The sequence below is a fragment of the Octopus sinensis genome, linkage group LG1, assembly GCF_006345805.1.
Source record: "Octopus sinensis linkage group LG1, ASM634580v1, whole genome shotgun sequence".
NCBI classification, from domain to species: Eukaryota; Metazoa; Mollusca; class Cephalopoda; order Octopoda; family Octopodidae; genus Octopus; species Octopus sinensis.
The window spans coordinates 30,858,068-30,878,745 of record NC_042997.1 but is presented as its reverse complement, the minus strand read 5'-3'; the positions used below and the strand labels follow the sequence as shown (position 1 = coordinate 30,878,745).

General features: G+C 39.6%; 1 protein-coding gene across 2 annotated transcripts in view; it reads right to left on the bottom strand.

The window, feature by feature from the left end:
- The window catches only part of LOC115214546 (2-oxoglutarate and iron-dependent oxygenase domain-containing protein 3), a 47,653-nt gene extending 26,975 nt beyond the window's left edge, over positions 1-20,678 (bottom strand). Inside the window, exons 1-3 of one of the 2 annotated variants that reach the window (XM_036515464.1) lie at positions 20,036-20,678; positions 4,931-5,121; positions 1,287-1,362 (exon numbers count right to left, since the gene is read on the bottom strand). In XM_036515464.1, coding sequence (XP_036371357.1) covers positions 1,287-1,362; positions 4,931-5,102 — 248 coding nt within the window. In that variant the 5' untranslated portion in view covers positions 5,103-5,121; positions 20,036-20,678. The other variant, XM_029783749.2, reaches the window with a different exon arrangement.

The following is a 20,678-nucleotide window of genomic DNA, read 5'->3' as shown; positions in this document are numbered from 1 at the left end:
GGGTGCCATGCAGTGGGGCTGAACCCAGAACCATGTAGTTGGGAAACAAGCTTCTTACCATACAGCCATGCTGGTTTTCCTTTTCAATTCTTCATGCAAAGTGCACCAACAAATGCTTTATTTGATCTTCAGTGCACAGCAGAATGAAACAGATTGAGACTTAATGGGAATGAAAGAACATATAACCACCCATTTGATGTTGATCTTATTCTTCATATCCTACTATAAACACTAATCTACTGTCCATATGCGAATCCATGACAGATAAACTTTGGCTTTCTGTGAGATAAGGTTAGGATTAAGTTTTGACTCTTTAGCATTTAAAACCAACCATGTTTGGTCAAAATATTCTATCTATGTTATCTTTAAACCAGCCTGATCAGGCCTCTCACAGCTATTCTACAATGTCATTTTAAAAATAAACAATCACTATATCAACATCTCAAAGCTATTAGATAATGTTTGATCAATTAATTCAAAACAACACAAATAAATAAGCATTACATCTGACAGAGTAATCTGAATGCTTAAAGGTTAAATAGTGATTGAGGCCCCACATGTTGGGCATTGCTGATCTAATACTGACTTATTTGATACCGGAATGGACATGGCCAATCTGAAGGAAGCGGCCCAGGATAGAACTGACTGGAGGACACTGATCCAACGAGTGACCGAGAGTCGACTTCGACTGAGCAGATAGAGAGAGTATGAGGCGAGAAAAAGTATATATGTCAGTTGTGTTCAATTAATAAACTGTAAAGTCTCTCTCTCTCTCTCTCTCTCTATTTTACTAATTGTATGTGTATATATCTGCATACATGTGTGTATGTGTGTATGTTTGCCTCTAGTGCTTAAAAGTACTGTTGCCAAAACAGGCTCAATGACCAGTCAGCGATGCCAAATTGCCAATACCCAAACAGCTGTGCCCATTCATAATATCTGTAACATGCTGTTGCTGTTTAGCCCTAGGTCAGCTTCTGAACAAGCATATCTCTGATCAAAATACATTCCAGCCGTAACACAGCATAAATGGGACTACATCATCCAATGTGTCTTTCAGTTTTTAAGATAAAGCATGGTTTGAAGGAGATTTGGTTGCTATTTCTAGCAAGCTGGAACATGACAGAGAAGTAGCATTACTGGCTCAAGACCTACATTTCCATCACAAGTAGAATGATTTTAAGGAATAATTTTCTGCTCCTAATTACCATATTTTGTCAACTGACTATGCATTTATTATACACATTGCTCTTTCCATTTAAGGACATAAAAAGAAACCAACTCACAGTAATAGAGATTTTGCTTCATCTGTAGTCACCATGTGGTCCAACACAACCCTTTTACATTGGGATGGAATACAGCCTGAATGAGGAAGAAATAAATGGTTAAAAGAGAAATAAAACAACAGTTTAAAAAAATATAAAAAACTATGTCATTGTTTTCATAATGTTTTATAGGCAATGAATCAGCAAAAATATCAGAACATAGGACAAAAAAAACAAGTTTTTAACCAATTATATCAACACCAGCCCACAGAGAATTTAATATTAGTTTCAAATTTTAAGGTGGCGAGCCGGCAGAAACATTAGCACACCAGGTGAAATGCTTAGCGGTATTTCATCTGTCTTTACATTCACCATCATCATCATTGTTTAACGTCTGCTTTCCACACTAGCATGGGTTGGACGATTTGACTGAGGTCTGGCGAACCAGATAGCTGCACCAGACTCCAATCTGATCTGGTAGAGTTTCTACAGCTGGATGCCCTTCCTAATGCCAACCTCTCCGAGAGTGTAGTGGGTGCTTTTACGTGCCACCGGCACAAGAGCCAGTCAGGCGGTACTGGCAACGGCCACGCTCAAATGGTGCTTTTTATGTGCCACCTGCACAGGAGCCAGTCCAGTGGCACTGGCAACAACCTCGCTCAAAGTTCAAATTCCACCGGGGTCAACTTTGCCTTTCATCCTTTCAAGGTCGATAAATTAAGTACCAGTTGCATACTGGAGTCGATCTAATTGACTGGCACTCCCCCACCCCCAAAAAATTTCGGGCCTTGTGCCTAGAGTAGAAAAGAATATTAGTTTCAAAATTTGGCACAAGGCCAGCAGTTTTGGCGAGGCAGTAAGTCAATTACATTGACGCTAGTGTTCAACTGGTATTAATTTTATTGACCCCGAAAGGAAGAAAGGCAAAGTCAGCCCTGGTGGCAATCAAGCAGAATGTAAAGAAAAACAAAATGCTGCTAAGCATTCTGCCCAGCATGTTAATGTTTCAGCCAGCTCATCATCTTACCACAGATAATTTAATAGTTACCACTGCCAGTGGCACATAAAAAGCACCATCTGAACATGGCCGATGCCAGTGCCGCCTGACGGCTCCCATGCTGGTTGCATATAAAAAGCACCATCTGAACGTGGTTGATGCCAGTGCTACCTGACTGGCTCCCACGTCGGTGGCACGTCAAAAGCACCAGCCAAACGTGGTCAATGCCTGTGCCACCTGACTGGCTCCCATGCTGGTTACATATAAAAAGCACCATCTGAACGTGGTTGATGCCAGTGCTACCTGACTGGCTCCCATGTCGGTGGCACATAGAAAGCACTATCCGAACGTGGTTGATGCCAGTGCCGCCTGATTGGCTCCCATGTGGTGGCATATAATAAGCACCATCCGAACGTGGTCGATGCCAGTGCCGCCTGACTGGCTCCCATGCTGGTGGCACGTAAAAAGCACCAGCCAAATGAGGTCGATGCCAGTTCCACATGCCTGGCTCCCATGCCGGTGGCACGTAACAAGCATCCACTACACTCTCGGAGTGGTGGGCATTAGGAAAGACATCCAGCTGTAGAAACCTTGCCAGATCAGATTGGAGCCTGGTGCAGCCACTGGTTTTCCAGACCTCAATCAGACCGACCAACCTATGCAAGCATGGGAAGCGGACGTTGGACGATGATGATGATGATACCAGAATAAGTGGTGGGCAATGGAGACCAAGAAACAAGTTCACTTCAATAACATTGCTAATAGAAAAACTATGATCATCACATTAATGTAGGTATGTTATAAAGACAGGATTAATGCTACAAAGAAACATAATCTATCTTTTATCTTTTGTTTTAGCTATTAGAGTGGAGGCACAATGGCCCAGTGGACTTGGAGTCGGAGGATCGTGGTTTCAATTCCCAGACCAGGCGTTGTGTGTGTTTATTGAGTGAAAACACCTAAAAGCTCCACAAGGCTCCGGCAGGGAGTGCTGGCAACCCCTGTTGTACTCTTTTGCCACAACTTTCTCTCACTCTCTCTTCCTGTTTCTTGAGTAACGCTGCGATGGACTGGCGTCCTGTCCAGCTGGGGGAACACATACACCACAGAAACCAGGCCCATGAGCCTGGCTAGGCTTGAAAAGGCGACGTTTATTGTTTTTAGTTATTAGACAGCAGCCATGTTAGGGCACTGCTTTAAAGAATTTTTAGTCAAATGAATTGGCCCCAATGGTACTATTGGTCTCTTTTTGGTGAACCACTAAGTTATGGGGTCATAAACACACTAATATCAGTTGTCAATCAGAGGTGGGAGTCAAACAGAGACACAAAGACACTACACACAAACACATTCAGTTGTAGGATTCATTAGAATCCAGGTATTTTGATGGTAAGACAACAGTAAAGGTTGAGTGCTGGGCTTGCAATATTTGCTTGTCGTTAGCTGTTGTTTCAGTCATCAGACTGTGGCCATGCTAGGGCACTGCCTTGAGAAATTTTAGTCAATCTAATTGACCCCAGTACATATTTTCTTTTTAAGCCTGGTATTTATTCTATTGGTCTCCTTTGCCAAACTGCTAAGTTACAGGAATGTAAACATACCAACACTGGTTGTCAAGTGGAGTTAGGGACAAACACAAACAGACCACCACCCCCATATATATATATAGTAATCCCTAAAAATGAAGAACAAATACAAAAAAGCAACACAACAAGGACAAGGTACATGTAAAGTATTAGCAGATGCTCAGGGAAGGAAAGAAAGGTGGTTTTACATTTCGAGCAAAGCTCTTCTTTAGAAAGGAGACAGAGGAAAGTCCAAGAGAAGAGGAAGACGGAGGAAAAAAATCACCAATTCACATATGGTTACATTATATGTTGCTGTGTGGTAAGTAGCTTGTTTACCAACCACGTGGTTCCGGGTTCAGTCCCACTGCATGGCACTTTGGGCAAGTGTCTTCTATTATAGCCTCGGGCCGACCAAAGCCTTGTGAGTGGATCCGGTAGACAGAAACTGAAAGAAGCCCGTCGTATATATGTATATGTATATGTATATATATATATAATATATATATATATATATATATATATATATATGCGTGTTGTGTTTGTGTGCCTGTGTTTGTCCCCCTAGCATTGCTTGACAACCGATGCTGGTGTGTTTAAGTCCCCGTTACTTAGCGGTTCGGCAAAAGATTCCGATAGAATAAGTACTGGGCTTACAAAAGAATAAGTCCCGGGGTCGAGTTGCTCGATTAAAGGCGGTGCTCCAGCATGGCCGCAGTCAAATGACTGAAACAAGTAAAAGAGTAAAAGAGTATATATAGCGCAGTAGGCAGCGCGTCAGTCTCATAATCCTTTTAAACGATATATTACTCCTTTACTTGTTTCAGTCATTTTGACTGTGGCCATGCTGGAGCATCACCTTTTAGTCGACCAAATCAACCCCAGGACTTATTCTTTGTAAGCCTAGTACTTATTCTATCGGTCTCTTTTGCCAAACCGCTAAGTTACGGGGATGTAAACACTACACAAATATAATACATACAGGTCTACATATGTACATAAACACACATTTGGAAGTATATAAAGAGTTGCAATAAAATTATAAATAAGAAAGGAAAGGGTAAAAAAAAACCCCTGACATTATTGTTGCCAAAGTAACTCACCTTTGAATGGTTCAGAAACGTAATCCTTGGAACATGGTATTTCAGCAACAAGTTTTTCATGGCCTTCTTTGGCACTAGCAAAAACTGGCTGTTGTTCACTTGAGGTAGAAAATATCAATGCCACTACAGAGATTAAAAAAGCTGTCCCCAAAACACCAATTTTGGCTAGCATCACATTCTGCCAGTTTGTTCTGAAAAATGTTTTAAAAATAATATAGAAAAATAAGGTAAAAGTTTAGTGCGTTTATACACACAAACGAAACAAACACTGACTGAATAAAGAACTCAATACAACACAGAGTCTAATATTTATTATGATTTATTCCACTAAAGTCAACTGCGCTGTGCCTTTCATCCTTTTGGAGTCACTGAAGTAAGTACAAGTTGAGCACTGGGGCTAACATAATCAAATTGCACCCCTTCCCTGTAATTGCTGGCCCTGTGCCAAAATTAGAAATCAATTATTATTATTATTATTAAGGTGGTGCATTGGCAGAATCATTGGTATGCTGGATGAAATGCTACGTTCTGAGTTCAAATTTCATCATGGTCAACTTTGCCTTCCATCTTTACGGGATCAATAAATTAAGAACCAGTTACGCACTGGGGTCAATGTAATCAATTAGACCACTCCCCTAAAACTTTAGGCCTTGTGCCTATAGTAGAAAGGATTATTATTGTGATTATTATTACCTCCACCTCAGCAAAGGTGGGGGTATAGTTTGACTGTTTGTCTGTGGACAAGGTATCTCAAGAACTGCTGGATGGATTCAGATGAAACCTTCAGGGATGTTTGGCCTCATGACTGGCACAAACTGATTAAATTTGGGGATTGATCTGGTACTGGACAAGGATTCTGGATTATTTTCCCGTTTTTTTTATTTAATATTTGAGAGCAGTCAGGTTCATTTTTAGTATTCTCGTTTGTGAGAGCAGTCAAGTTTATTTCAGATATTCTCATTTTAAAAATCATCTCTGGCTAATCGTTGGATGTTGGTGTTAACAGAGGTTTGCACTCTCTGAGTGCTCGTTATTATTATTATTATTATTATTATTATTATTATTATTATTATTATTATTATTATTATTATTGAGTGAGAGAGTAGTGCATGCCATCAAAGTGACACTGGGGTAAAATATACAAAGCCCAGTATAACCATCATGGCTACCCGTCTGATAAGGGTACACCAGGCACATGCATCACAACCATATGTGTATGACATAGTGATCTCATATCAAGATAAATAGTGCATGACCTTGCAGGTGGGGCCCAGTAAGAATTTTCTTCAGGACGAGTAGCCCATCCTGCGCAAAAGGTCCCTGAATAAGGGTTGTTTAAAGATTTTGAATGAAACACCCATGTTTCCAAAGGTGAATTATCCAAACCCCAAAGAATTCCTCTCAGCACATGGCTATGACACTCCCCAACTACTTATACTCATGATCAGAGATGCACATATCATCAGCCACTAAGGGACATTCTCAACTGGTTACGGTCAAGCAATTGACAAGCAAATCTGTGGTACTGAGCAGAATATTTGCTGTAGCCCATCTTTTATACCAAAACAAAATAATGTACATGATAACATTTCCAATCAGTTAAGATCAGAAGCCATGAAAGCCACCGCCTGATATTGCATTTCTCTTTCATCCTTCTAGGGTCAATAAAATAAAATATCAGTGAAGTACTGAAGTCATTTTAATACAAGCCTCCTCCCTCAAATCTATGGCTTTGTGCCTGTGTTAGGAACAAGTATTTTATTAATAGTCAGTTTTGTTGAGTGTGTAGCTGCTTCAATGTGAGAAATGAGGATACATGCAACAAATCTTAAGTATCAATCTGTGGATGAAGAGGAAGAAATATACTAAGGAAGGTTTGGAAATCAATATATTAACCCATTCTTCATCATTATCATCATTATTGTTTAACGTCCGTTTTCCGTGGTAGCACAGGTTGGACAGTTCGATCGGGGTCTGGGAAGCCAGGAGGCTGCACCAGGCTCCAGTCTGATCTGGCAGTGTTTCTACAGCTGGATGCCCTGCCTAACGCCAACCACTCCGTGAGTGTAGTGGGTGCTTTATACGTGCCACCGACACAGGTGCCAGGAGAGTATAGCAGCGGCCACGATCGGTTGGTGCTTTTTACGTGCCACCGGCACAGAAGCCAGTTAAGGTGGCACTGGCATCGGCCATGTTTGGATGGTGCTTTTTACGTGCCACCGGCACAGAAGCCAGTCAAGGCGGCGCTGGCATCGGCCACATTCGGATGGTGCTTTTTACGTGCCACCGGCACAGGTATCACAACTACTATTTCCATTTGATATTTATTTCGATGTTCATGTACTTGACTCAATAGGTCTCCTCAAGCACAGCAGGTTGTTCTGAAATCCAAGGTACTTTATGTTCTGTGTTTCTTTCAATTACTTCAGATATAACAAGGAATTTAGTAGTTATCATTCAGCTAGTGTCAGGAACATATATTGTGACTAAGGTTTGGTGGAAGATTTTAATTCAAAACAAGACATTTGTACACAGAGCCAGAGCCTGTTTCAGCCAGGTTGGTAACGAAGGGGTTAAGAAAGGTTTGGAAATCAATATATTTCTTTACTACCCACAAGGGGCTAAACACAGAGGGAACAAATAAGGACAGACAAACGGATTAAGTCGATTATATCAACCCCAGTGCGTAACTGGTACTTATTTAATCGACCCAGAAAGAATGAAAGGCAAAGTTGGCCTCGGCAGAATTTGAACTCAGAACATAGCGGCAGGCGAAATACTGCTAAGCATTTCGCCCGGCGTGCTAACGTTTCTGCCAGCTCGCCGCCTTATTTGGAAATCAATATATTAACCCTTTCTTCACTGTATTTATTTTGATATGTTCTGTGTTTCTTTCAATTACTTCAGATATAATAAAGAATTTAGTAGTTATCATTCAGCTAGTGTCATGAACATAAATTGTGACTAAGGTTTGGTGGAAGATTTTAATTCAAAACAAGATATTTGTACACAGAGCCAGAGCCTGTTTCAGCCAGGTTGGTAACGAAGGTGGTTAAGAAAGTTTTGGAAATCAATATATTAAGGAAGGTTTGGAAATTGACAGGTGGGGAAGGTTACTTAAATGTATCAACTGTAACTCAACATACAGAACCAATCTTCTCCAATTCCCACCCTCAGCAAAAAAATTCAAAATCACTCTTACTCTTTTACTTGTTTCAGTCATTTGACTGTGGCCATACTGGAGCACCGCCTTCAGCCAAGCAAATCGACCCCAGGACTTATTCTTTGTAAGCCTAGTACTTATTCTATCAGTCTCTTTTTCTGAACTGCTAAGTTACAGGGACATAAACACACAACTGTTGGTTGTCAAGCAATGGTGGAGGGACAAACACAGACACAAAAACATATATAAATATATGGAAATGGAAGCACTCTGTCGGTTACAACGATGAGGGTTCCGGTTGATCCGATCAACGGAACAGCCTGCTTGTGAAATTAACGTGTAAGTGGCTGAGCACTCCACAGACACGTGTACCCTTAACGCAGTTCTCGGGGATATTCAGCGTGACACAGAGAGTGACAAGGCCGGCCCTCTGAAATACAGGTACAACAGAAACAGGAAGTAAGAGTGAGAGAAAGTTGTGGTGAAAGAGTACAGCAGGGATCGCCACCACCCCCTGCCGGAGCCTCGTGGAGCTTTAGGTGTTTTCGCTCAATAAACACTCACAACACCCGGTCTGGGAATCGAAACCGCGTTCTTACGAGCGCGAGTCCGCTGCCTTAACCACTGGGCCATTGCGCCTCCATATATATATATATATATATATATATATATATATATATATACAACAGGCTTCTTTCATTTTCCATCTACCAAATCCATTCACAAGGCTTTGGTCAGCCCGAGGCTATAGTAGAAGACACTTGCCCAAGGCGCCATGAAGTGGGAATGAACCCAAAACCATGTGGTTGGTAAGCAAACTACTTACCACACAGCCACTCCTGCACCTTTTTGAATTTACAAAGAAATTATAATAAATATGAATAAATAAATTTATAAATAAATGCATTTTAGCTATGAGCTTAATGATGGAATGAAGTAATAATTCTGAAGAATTTTATGGCTTAGACTCAAAGGAATCATATACATGAAAGTGTTTTGAGACACAACCAACAGTCCAGTCTCAGTGTTGGTAGATATTCAAAAGAAAATTATGCTGTAATGGTATCAATTTGACATTTCCAAGCTTACAAGTGGATTTTTACTCAGCCCTGCAAGCCAACAGAGAAAATACCTCTCAAATTTACAGTGCTGAGCTACACCACCACTATAGTACATAGAGCTTCAGCTAACAATAGAGTCTGTGGTTACTCAAACTCCTAGAAATAGCAGCTAAACCTCTCAAATTATACCTCACTTTCTTAACCCTTTAGTGTTTAGATTACTTTGTCAAATATAATACTTATTTATTCACATTGTTTTGAATTAATTGTGCCTTGTCTCATAGATTCAAGATTTTGATGATGTGATTATTTATCTTTAGAATGACATAGTAGGGTAGGTGTGAGAGGCTGAATCTCATAAGTTTGAATATAAAACAAGGATAGTATTCTGTCCAGATATGGCTGGTTTAAACACTAAAGGGTTAAATAAATAAAAAAAAGACATTCTGAATAATGTGATCCTTGATACATTACACTTGAAAAACAAACATGGTAGGATGGTCATACCAGGAAACCCCTTTAGTTTAGACCATGGATATGCTTGAGTGGGGTTTAAACAACTACAACTAACCATGTTAGAAAAAGATGAAGCAAACAATCAGAGACATACCTTTCTTGCACATGAACACAATAAATAACAAAGCTCAAAACAACCACAATCAACCAAGTTAGTGCAAAGTGAGTCATCTGAGATTTAACTTTCTCACACAATGGTAGTGGCAACTGTGTTCTCTTCAGTTTTACAAAAGAAAATGAAATGAAAGTGAGATATAAGCGGACCATTGACTATTTGTCTACCAAGACTGGAGACTTCCTTTACTATCAAATAGAAATTAATGACTACTGCTAGTTTTATTTAACTACAGTTATAATAAGGTCACTGTGTGGCACTATTGGTCATTGAAATCTGAATCTGTGATACACATTTGGTTCCTTGTAGGACCATAGAATGGCAGTAACACTCCATGCAACCTGGGCGCTAATATCATGGATCTAGACATTCTGCTGCTGCTTGCTGTTTCATGCCCTCGCTTGGTGGAGCTGTGTTAATTCCAGGTTAGTGATCCCAAAGGCATCATTGTACATAGAGCCAAGCAGGTCTAGAAGTGCTCCTCATTGCTGCCCCTCTACATCCTTCAAGATGAGCATCTGGAGATCTTTCCCAATCATATCCAGCCGTCTGGTGTGGGGCCTGCTTTGGGGCTTCATCCAGCCCGCCACTGCTGCATCGAACAAGAGTAAGGCCCAGGTAGGATGATCTGGTGGAAGGCAGAAGACATGTGGTACCAGCACATGCAGCGGATAGCTATGAAGTTGGAAGCTGCGATTATATATGTGTTCACACGTGGTTCTTCGTTGGAAACGTGATGGTACAATCAATTACATCTATACTGATCTATACTGAGATGAAAAAAAATTATCACAATGACCGATTAAGACAGTGTTTCTCAACCCGGGCTCCATATGGCCAAGGAGGGTCCATGTAACAAAAGAGTAAACTGTCCACAATAGTATTTTAAGGGCCCCTGAAAAAATTCTGCTTTTGATGTATGCATTCGTATGTATTGCAAGAAACAGCTAGGTTTCTTTCTCTAACATTTTACATAGTACAACTTACACGAGTTAAAGCGAGAAAAACAAATTAGTAATTTTAAAAGAAGTTTCTACAAAAGTAGTTTTTAAACAGCGAAAGGTTATGGGGTCCACAAGTACCAAATACTATATCAAAGGGGTCCCTAGATAAAAAAAAAAAATTTGTTGGGAACTCCTGGATTAAGATTGAGAAACTAAGGGGAGATAATCCCTGAATTCACGTCTGATTCTGCGTTGGCTCAAAGAATGAAGATAGGATGAACACTTCATGTAATCCTGAGTTTGTGATTCACGTTAAAGCTTGTGACAGAGTCTTTACACGGCAGTTTTTTACTCTTTAGATTCACTCGACAAAAAAAAACTGCAATTTTTATTATGGCTCAAAGCCAAATATGTAAGGGGTATCGTGCAGTCACTTGCATCGACTGTAGCATGAATAATATTATCAACTACAAAAGGATTAGAAACAGGACACTGAATACATAAGTGTTATAAATAAAACCAAACATTATAAGGCATTGAGGACGGCTCTCTCCTATCTCTGGCGTTTAATAGAAATCCATTAAAACAAGACATATATAACAAGGGTCAAGAGTTATATCCCTTGTCTCATAAAAACAAAAATAAAAACATTATAGCCATGTTTTAAAATCCACTAAATGATTTAGCGCATCTATGTATAGTAGAATGAGCGCTTGCATATTTCAAGTAGCAGACCAAGCAACCTGGGAATTTTAATTAAAATTAGTCCTCTAATAAAGACAACAAATTATCCTCCCACTGAAGAAAAGTAAGGGAGACAACCCCCCGAATTTTAGACCTACTGCAATCTGGAGTGAGATTTATCATCAGCAGTTTACTGACTGACAACTGCTTGCAGACATGTTTTGGTCATATGAGAGAACTCGTTACCGCTGGAAATTTTCAAGCACTCCACGATCAGCTCACAAATGCACTGCAGCCTGCATATACAAGACCCGAAGTCACTGCAATCCTAGAGTCACTGGCAGTGAGAGAATTGGGGAACATGCATATATATAATTGACTGAAGATATATATATATACTAGTATCGCCCGACGTTGCTCGGGTTTCTTTCGACCCTTTAGAATTGGAATTTTTGAAAAGTAAAAATTTTGCATTATGTAGCTTGTTATTCTCTTTAAGCGAACTTTTTTCTGATTGAAATACACCGAAAAATGGCGACACAGCAGTAAAAAAATAGGGATTTTCATAGAAAAAAAGCACCTTTTTGATGTAAAAAATTTTTGGTGTTAACATGGTCCGATTTGAATTCTTTCTTCTATGGAAGGAAGAGCAAGCCTCCTTCTATCATACTGTCAATTTTGGTCAACTTGTGCCTCAGGGTCTCGGAGATGATAGTGTTAGTTGAAGGCTACCAAACCTGCCATACACAGACAACTTCAGCTTTATATACATATATATATATCAGTAGTTAAGACACTCACTAAATCATTCCAGTTTTATTACTACAGCATGACACTGTGGACAAATGTCTACTAGCATAATTTCAAGTCACACAAAGGCTTGTAAATGAAATTTGGTAGACAAAAACTGTGCAGAAACCCATCAGAGGAACAATTCCCGTTTTTTGGTAGCAGACTTAGTCTATTGTTTTGGTTTAACCTCACCACCATGATTGATGGGTGCCTTTAAGGAAGTTCATTTATTGCAAGCATTTCGACCACTTCTCCTATGATTGATTGATTGATTGATTCTAGTTTCAGCTCACGAGCTGTGGCCATGCTGGGGCACCGCCATTTGGTGTTGCTACATGGTTTTACTTCACGAATGCTTTTTAGCAACTGCCATTTGGTGCATGAGAGAGTTCGATGCAGCTGCCCTCATCTGCACCTCCTGCCGTGAAGTTGGTTCATCTGGGATACCTGACAAGAAGAGATCCAGTTTCATTTTAAAGACATCTGCATCCACCCCATGCAGGTCTCTTAGGTTCTTCGGGAGGATATTGAAGAGCTGTGGGCCTCGGAAGCCCAGGCTATCCCAGTATCTTGTCCTACATCTTGATGGCAAATTTGGAGATAACTTTAATAACTTCTTCCTTTTCCTCAACAGTCTCAAAGATCCTGAAAAGTGCATTTCTTTACAGACCAGATAGTTAGTTAGTTAGTTAATTTGGGCTCAAAAAGCAAGGCCATGTAGGGGGACATGGAGTTATGTACATGGTGGTGTTCATGTAAAGAGTTCAGGCCACTTTTTTGCTTATGCCTTAAAACCAAGGAGAGTTATGTGCTAGCATCTATATTATTTTCACTCTTTCTGTTAACGAAGTTTGAGGAAGTATCATCCAACCCACCTGCAGGTGTAGAAGCATACAGACAAGACAAGTTGCCAAACTGTTTAAAATGTTGCATCTCAAAGGAAAAAAACTAAGACCAGACAAAGGAATGTTATTTGCTAATTGTGCCCTTGTTCTCATAGTGCAGAGGACTTGAAGAGTGGATACTTTTAGCAATGTAGCTACAAAGTTTACATTGAATATTAGCATCCAATTGATCTTGGTGAGCCTAGACTGCAACATAGATTTAGTCACTAGTTGAACAATTTTATTTAACTTACTCATAATTCCAATGTGGAGATGGGATTTAACACTGACAGACTGCACTGGTGAGGCATGTGGCTTAGTGATTAGGGTGCTGGACTCATGATTGTAAGATTGTGGTTTCAATTCCTGGACTGGGCGATGCATTGTGTTCTCGAGCAAAACACTTTGTTTCAGGTTGCTCCAGTCCACTCAGCTGTCAAAAATGAGTAATCTTGTAATGGCCCAACATCCCATCCAGGTGGGGGAATATACATGCCATGGAAACTGGGCCCTTATGAGTCAGTAAAACTCGAGAAGGAAACTTCTCTTAATTACTTACACCACTGAACCAATAACTCATTTAAGGCCCTATTATTTTTTAAAATAAAGGAAATCCTAAAATTTGAATGTTATGATGGACATGGTTTTAGATGGTAAATGCAAACATGTAGGTAGTCTAGAGAACATTTCACTGTTTAACCCTTTCATCGCTGTATTTATTTTGAGATGTTTTGTGCTTCTTTCAATTACTCTAAATATAACAAAGAATTTAGTAAAATAACTTGGTTACCATTCAGCTAGTGTTAGGAACATAAATTGTGACTAAGGTTTGGTGGAAGACTTTAATTCAAAACATATGAAAACAAGACATTTGTACTCAAAGCCAGAGCCGGTTTCAGCTGGGTTAGTAACGAAAGGGTTAACCTACAAGTAAACCCTAATTTGGTGAAGGCACATGGCTCAGTGGTTAGAGTGTCGGGCTCACAACCATAAAGTAATGAGTTTGATTCCCGGACCGGGCAGTGTGTTGTGTTCTTGAACAAGATACTTTATTTTGCAATGCTCCAGTTCACTCAGCTGTAGAAATGAATTGCGACAGCACTGGTGCCTAGCTGAATCAGCCTTTGCCTTTTGCTTGCATAATATTGGGCTTCCATAAGCAACCTTGCTTGGACTTGCGCTTTGGAGGGTACTTTCTAGGTGCAAATCCATGATCATTCATGGCCGAAGGGGACCTTTACCCTTACCCTAAACCCTAATAAAGGTTTCAAACTTGGTGGAGTTGAAGTAGTCGGTAACAAACAAAGCAATTAAGCTTCAAACTGCTGCAGACTTTGATATGTGCAGCTTTTATACTGAACTGGAAGATGTATACAGACCTTGAAGAGAGGTACTGTTCAGCTGATGAATGAACAATGTTCCAGGAAAAGGACTACTACTTGACTGCTTTGCAGAGGACTTCTACCAAATGCTTAAAGCAATGAAGTATGCTGAGTAGGGAACCTCAAAAAATATGACATAGAGTATGGCTAATATATTGAAACATGATCCACCACGTGTAGAAGAGGTGTTGGTTGCAGCTAGGACACTCTTGTGTAGAAAGATGCCAGGAGTTGACAGGATCCCAGCAGAAGTGTGAAAAAAATAGAGAAGACTAACCAATTAGATCTCCACCAGTTGACACTGGAATTATGAGAGGGTGGTGACATCACACCAGACTGGAAGGATATTAGCATCATCCTCATATTCAAGAAGAGCAAGGGGCATGAATGCAAGACTATCAAGGGATTTCACATTATTATCAGGAAGTGCTTCACAGGAGTATTGCTCACTCAACAGACTTATTGAGAAAATAACAGTAGTTCTGTCAGAAACTCAATGTGGTTCAGAAGGAGAAGAAGCACCATAGACATATTTTGACTCAGACAGACTCAGAAGAAATATGTGGAATGGAAGAAGGCATTGTGTGTGGTCTTCTTTGACTTCACAAAGACATTCAGCTCAGTAAACTGGCTGAGTCTGCAGCAAATACTCAACAGATTTGGACATTTGGAAAAGTTCATTCATATGATTATCTCACTACATCCTGACATGAGGATTCAGTTACACAGTTGAGTTTAGCTTTTTTGCTTATGTCTTAAAACCAAGGAGGGTTGTGTGCTAGCATCTATATTATTTTCACTCTTTCTGTTAACGAAGTTTGAGGAAGTATCATCCAACCCAACTGCAGGTGTAGAAGCATACAGACAAGACAAGTTGCCAACCTGTTTAAAATGTTGCATCTCAAAGGAAAAAAACTAAGACCAGACAAAGGAATGTTATTTGCTAATTGTGCTCTTGTTCTCATAGTGCAGAGGACTTGAAGAGTGGATACTTTTAGTGATGTAGCTACAAAGTTTACATTGAATATTAACATCCAGAGAGGACAGATGTTCCCTGCCTATGAAGTTCTGATATCAGTCAAGTACCATGACCTAAGCCCATCATCCTCAAAGGGCAGAAGCTAGAAAATGTAAGTAAGCCACTTAATCTACCAAAGAAGTACAAACAGTGGTTCTCAACCATTTTATACCTAAGGACCCCTTTGATTCCTATTTTTCTCAGGCGGGCCCTCATAGCCATTCAATGTTTAAAAAAAAATCACCTATTTTGATAATTAAATATTATTAGGAATTGTACAGAAAATCGTTAAAATGTTTTGTGTATTGCAGAAGCAAAACCAATTTATTGCATGTAAATTTTAACAACAAAATCATGTGGATCCCCAAGAGTCATGTGGATCACAGTCGAAAACCACTGGTTTAGAGACAAACTAAATCACAGAATGCACAATGTCAGCTCAATATTCAGAAGTTTGATAAGGTTAACAGTTATGGTGCGGCCTCACCTGGAATTTGCATCACCGATCTGGAACCCCTATCTTGCCCAGGATATTAATCGTCTGGAAACCGTTCAGCGACGTGCTACGCCTTACTTCCCTGGGCATGAATACATTGAAACTCCGACGTCTGGCAGCTGACTTGGCAGGCACCCATAAAATTATTAACCATCTTACTAACAATAACTCTGAGCACCTTTTCAAACTCCACCTGTCTAACACCCGTGGACATGTTTACAAAGTCAGAAAACAGCACAACTCCCATGACTTTCAGAAACATTTTTTCATGATAAGAGTTGTTGAAGCATGGAACAAACTGCCGGCATCAGTTGTTAGTTGTTGGAGCACTGCATCCTCCAAAACTTCCATGCTTTCTGAGATTCACCAACGCTACACCTGATTTTCTCCCCTCCATACACACACAAGCATGTATCTGACTCATACACTGTTCACTTTCCAGACATTTGTACATTACTGCATATGCTTTATATGCACTTTTGACAAGTTGTGGTGCACCTGAGCACTGTATACAATAATTTCATTATTATTATTGCAGCTGTGATACAAGTGCCGGTGGCACGTAAGAGAACCATCTGATCGTGACCGTTGCCAGCGCTGCCCTGTCTGGCCTCCGTGCCGGTGGCACATAAAAAGCACCTCCGATCATGGCCGTTGCCAGCCTCGCCTGGCCCCTGTGCCTATAGCATGTAAAAAGCACCATCCGACCGTGGCCGTTTGCCAGCCCCATCTGGCACGTAAAAAGTACCCACTACACTCACGGAGTGGTTGACGTTAGGAAGGGCATCCAGCCGTAGAAACATTGCCAGATCAGACTGGGCCTGGTGCAGCCTTCTGGCTTCCCAGACCCCAGTTGAACCGTCCAACCCATGCTAGCATGGAAAGCGGACGCTAAATGATGATGATTATTATTATTATTATTATTATTATTATTATTATTATTATTTTAAGTGTGTTACAGTACAAGTGAAGTGTTAAATATTCCAAACAATGGTATCCAAACTATTGTAAGGATATGAAGATGTATGTTACATTGCAAACAAGTAAAAAAAAAAACTACTTGCATACATGATGAAAAAGACCGTAAACTTTACTTAGAAAGACATGATTAGGAACACTGTCACCCAACAGAATGTATACAAGAAATATTGGTTTCAAATTTTGGCAAGTTCATGGAAGTGGGTAAGTCGATTACATCAACACTGGATCTCACCTGATACTGATTTTTACCTAGCATTTTGCCCCGGCATACTAACGATTGTGCCAGCTCACCACCTTACGTGTAAGAAATATTGAGACTGCGAAACCTCCACATGTCCAAAGAATAAAGTAAAGCTCGGTTACCAGGACAAATACTTAATTCACAGCTGGTTAGCAATGCAAGGAAATCAGGCTAGACACCCAGCTTACCCAGGATGTGCTTAGAAATCTACAGTTGGATCTCGACAGGTCAGTACGAAAACCTGGGAAGGAGAACGATTCTAGACATCGGCGACACAGACTAACTACATTAGACGACGACAAATCCCTAATAGAAGAGACCTGTAATCAAAGACATTCCACTCATGACGACCTCTCCCTTTTCTTTTCAGATAGTCTATGAAGAACTATTGTTATTCAATGCGTTCTTCCATTTTAAGACGATATAGATTCGAGGGAGATTTAGCTGCTATTTCTAGCAGGTCAAGTGACATGCTGCTCTTTCATAGATTCGTGTCGCGACTCCTACAGAAACGTGTTACTGTATAGCTGCTGTAGGTCAACATTCATCGATCATAAGGCATTCCAACCGCGGCTGCCATGTCTAAGTGATATGAGATATCTTTTTTGCATTATACTTCGTTTTTGTTTTTAAGACAGTAGCAACGTGATTCTAGGGAGATTTGGTTAATATTTCGTGCGATCCTGTCAAACGACCACGTAGGTTCCTTCGATATCTCGACAGCATGTATACAGTGGTGGGTTTTATAAATAATACGTGTAAAGCATTGATTAAATGAGCAGATAGACATTCGTTTAAACAGCATACAATGAAATCATTATTAATCTATCATTAAATCAGCAGAAATAGATGAAAAAAAAAAAGGGGTGTTTATATTTAGTCTTTCTACGTTCTGGTTTCAAATCTCGTAGCCTTTTCATTATATTTCATATAGCGGCAATCTTTCGTCTCTAGTAGACCTTTCCGTCGATTTCCGTTAAAAAAATTTTTTTTTTTTTTTACATATGGGCTTGCGGGAACTTTTGAAGTAATGAGAGCGAAAGAGACTAAGAGAAAGCGATTGTATGACGAGGGAAGTTCTTTTGAAGTTACCGTGCATGTGAAGCATTGATGTACATGTGTGTGTGTGTGTGTGTGTGTTGCCGAAATATATCAAAGCTCAGAAATGTGAAGTCACAATTAAAATAATGAAAAGAAATATAGCTAAGTACTGCGAAATCAAAGAATACGCACACCCGATGTTTAGGGGTTAGGGTCAGGGTTTAGGGTCAGGGTTTAGGGTTGGGGCAAGGGTTACGCCGAAAACGGGTGGCGTGCGTATTCTTTACCTCCGCCTTCAGTGCTCTGTGCCATTTCCCAACACCACGTCCCTTATACTTTAATATTGGTTCTTCATATCGGTACAAAAATCACTAAATTATAACGGTGTGAACTGGAGTTCTGTGGTGTTCATACAATTCGAAGTGAAATCGTTTAAAACGGAAGAAATATATATATATTGCAGATTCGATTTACCGATTGTTTATATTTAACTTCTGATGGGAACACACTCATACTGCATGCAGATTATGTTCAGTATGTATAAGCATGAAAGTAAATTAAATGTTAATTTCAAATACAAGACCAGCAATTTCGTGGGTGGGGGTAAGTTGGTGACACCGACCCTGTACTTAACTGCTACTTATTTTATCGACCTAGAAAGGATAAACTGCAAAGACGACCCCAGTGGTATTTGGAGGTAAATAAAATACTGAGAACGGACAGACAAAACTACAGATAGACAGAGAGATAGATAAATAGATAAATGGATAGATAGATAGATAGATAGATAGATAGATAGATAGATAGATAGATAGATAGATAGGTAGGTAGGTAGGTAGGTAGGTAGGTAGATAGATAGATAGATAGATAGATAGATAGATAGATAGATAGGTAGATAGATAGACAGAGAGATAGATAGGTAGATAAATGGATAGATAGATAGATAGATAGATAGATAGATAGATAGATAGAGATAGATAAATAGATAGAAAGATAGATAAATAGATAGAAAGATAGATAGATAGATAGAAGTGATAAGACATACCCAATAAACAGAGAAATAGTATGAGCACCAATGAGTTAAATAAATACGTCCAATTAAAGGGTAAACGGAAATTAGAAGTGTAAAATACATCATCATACTTATTATTCGGTTTATTCCGCACGTTTTTCTTCGATGAGTTGTTAGGATCTTTAGAAGCCGCTTCTTTCACGTCAGCAGTTTGTTTCTTATTTTTCTTGCCACTTTTACCCATGGTCAATATAAATTTAAATAAATCCTACGATATCAACTTTCCATTTAATAAAACCCGGCACTTTCACTATTAACTATTAATCATAAAGAATGAGATCGGGGTTGAATGAGATCGTTGCATTTAATATAACTGCAGTTTAGATTTACAACAGCATGATTACACGAGTTTGAAATTTATGTAAATATTTGTATTTTGTTAAAACGAAAGGGTTTGAAATAAATAAAATCTATTTATAATTAAGAGACATTTATACCAACGTGCCTCCTTTAATTTATCTTTCTCTCCCACTCTTTAATATAATTCATTCTGTTCGTATTCTATACACCGCTATTCTCTCATTCTCTCTCTCTCCCCCCACTCTCTCGAGCTGTCGCTGACAGGTTCCAGAAAACCTGCATGATGGCTGATAGTTGTACGTTGAATTTATGGTGCTTTTCATTAAACAGTTTCTGACCAGGACGTCTTTCTTTCTTAGTCTTAACAGTAAATATTGATACCCTGAATAGCAAGAAAGCTATTGGGCTTATGCACCATACTTTTCCCTTCCACCTTTGGTAATTTTTAAATCATTCAAACTGCCTCTGCAAGTGGTTGGTTCAACCTCGCACCGTCGTAGAGTTTGAGGTCGCGGAGGTAAAGTGTTAACAATCAAGTCACGTAGAGGCAAAGCTGTAGTTTAGCTTGTTAAATACATACAAACCTAATAAACGAAAATAACCGTAAATGATCTTTTATCTTTTACTTGTTCCAGTCTAAGGCTGCGGCCATACTGGAGCACAGCACTGAAGCATTTTAGTCGCATGAATTAACACCAGAACTTTTATTTTTTCAAGGCTGGTACTTATTCTATCAGTTTCTTTTACCCAACTGCTAAGTTAGAGGAATATAAACGCACTGACACCAGTTGTATTATGCATACATGCATGCATGTAATTATAAGACACAGATTGTTACTGATGGTTCCATGCCGGATCTTGGCAATATTGACAACTCTTCAGATATGCTCGCTAGAAGTGCATAGCCTCTTCTATGCTGGAGGAAATATACTGTCCTTCTTTGTTTGATGGCTATAAATTGCAGAATTAAAAAAAAACTGATGAAAAGTTATGACATTTTTCAGGAGAGAAAGAGGAGTTATTACACATGAAATGGTATCAGCTGTGATTGGAGGGGG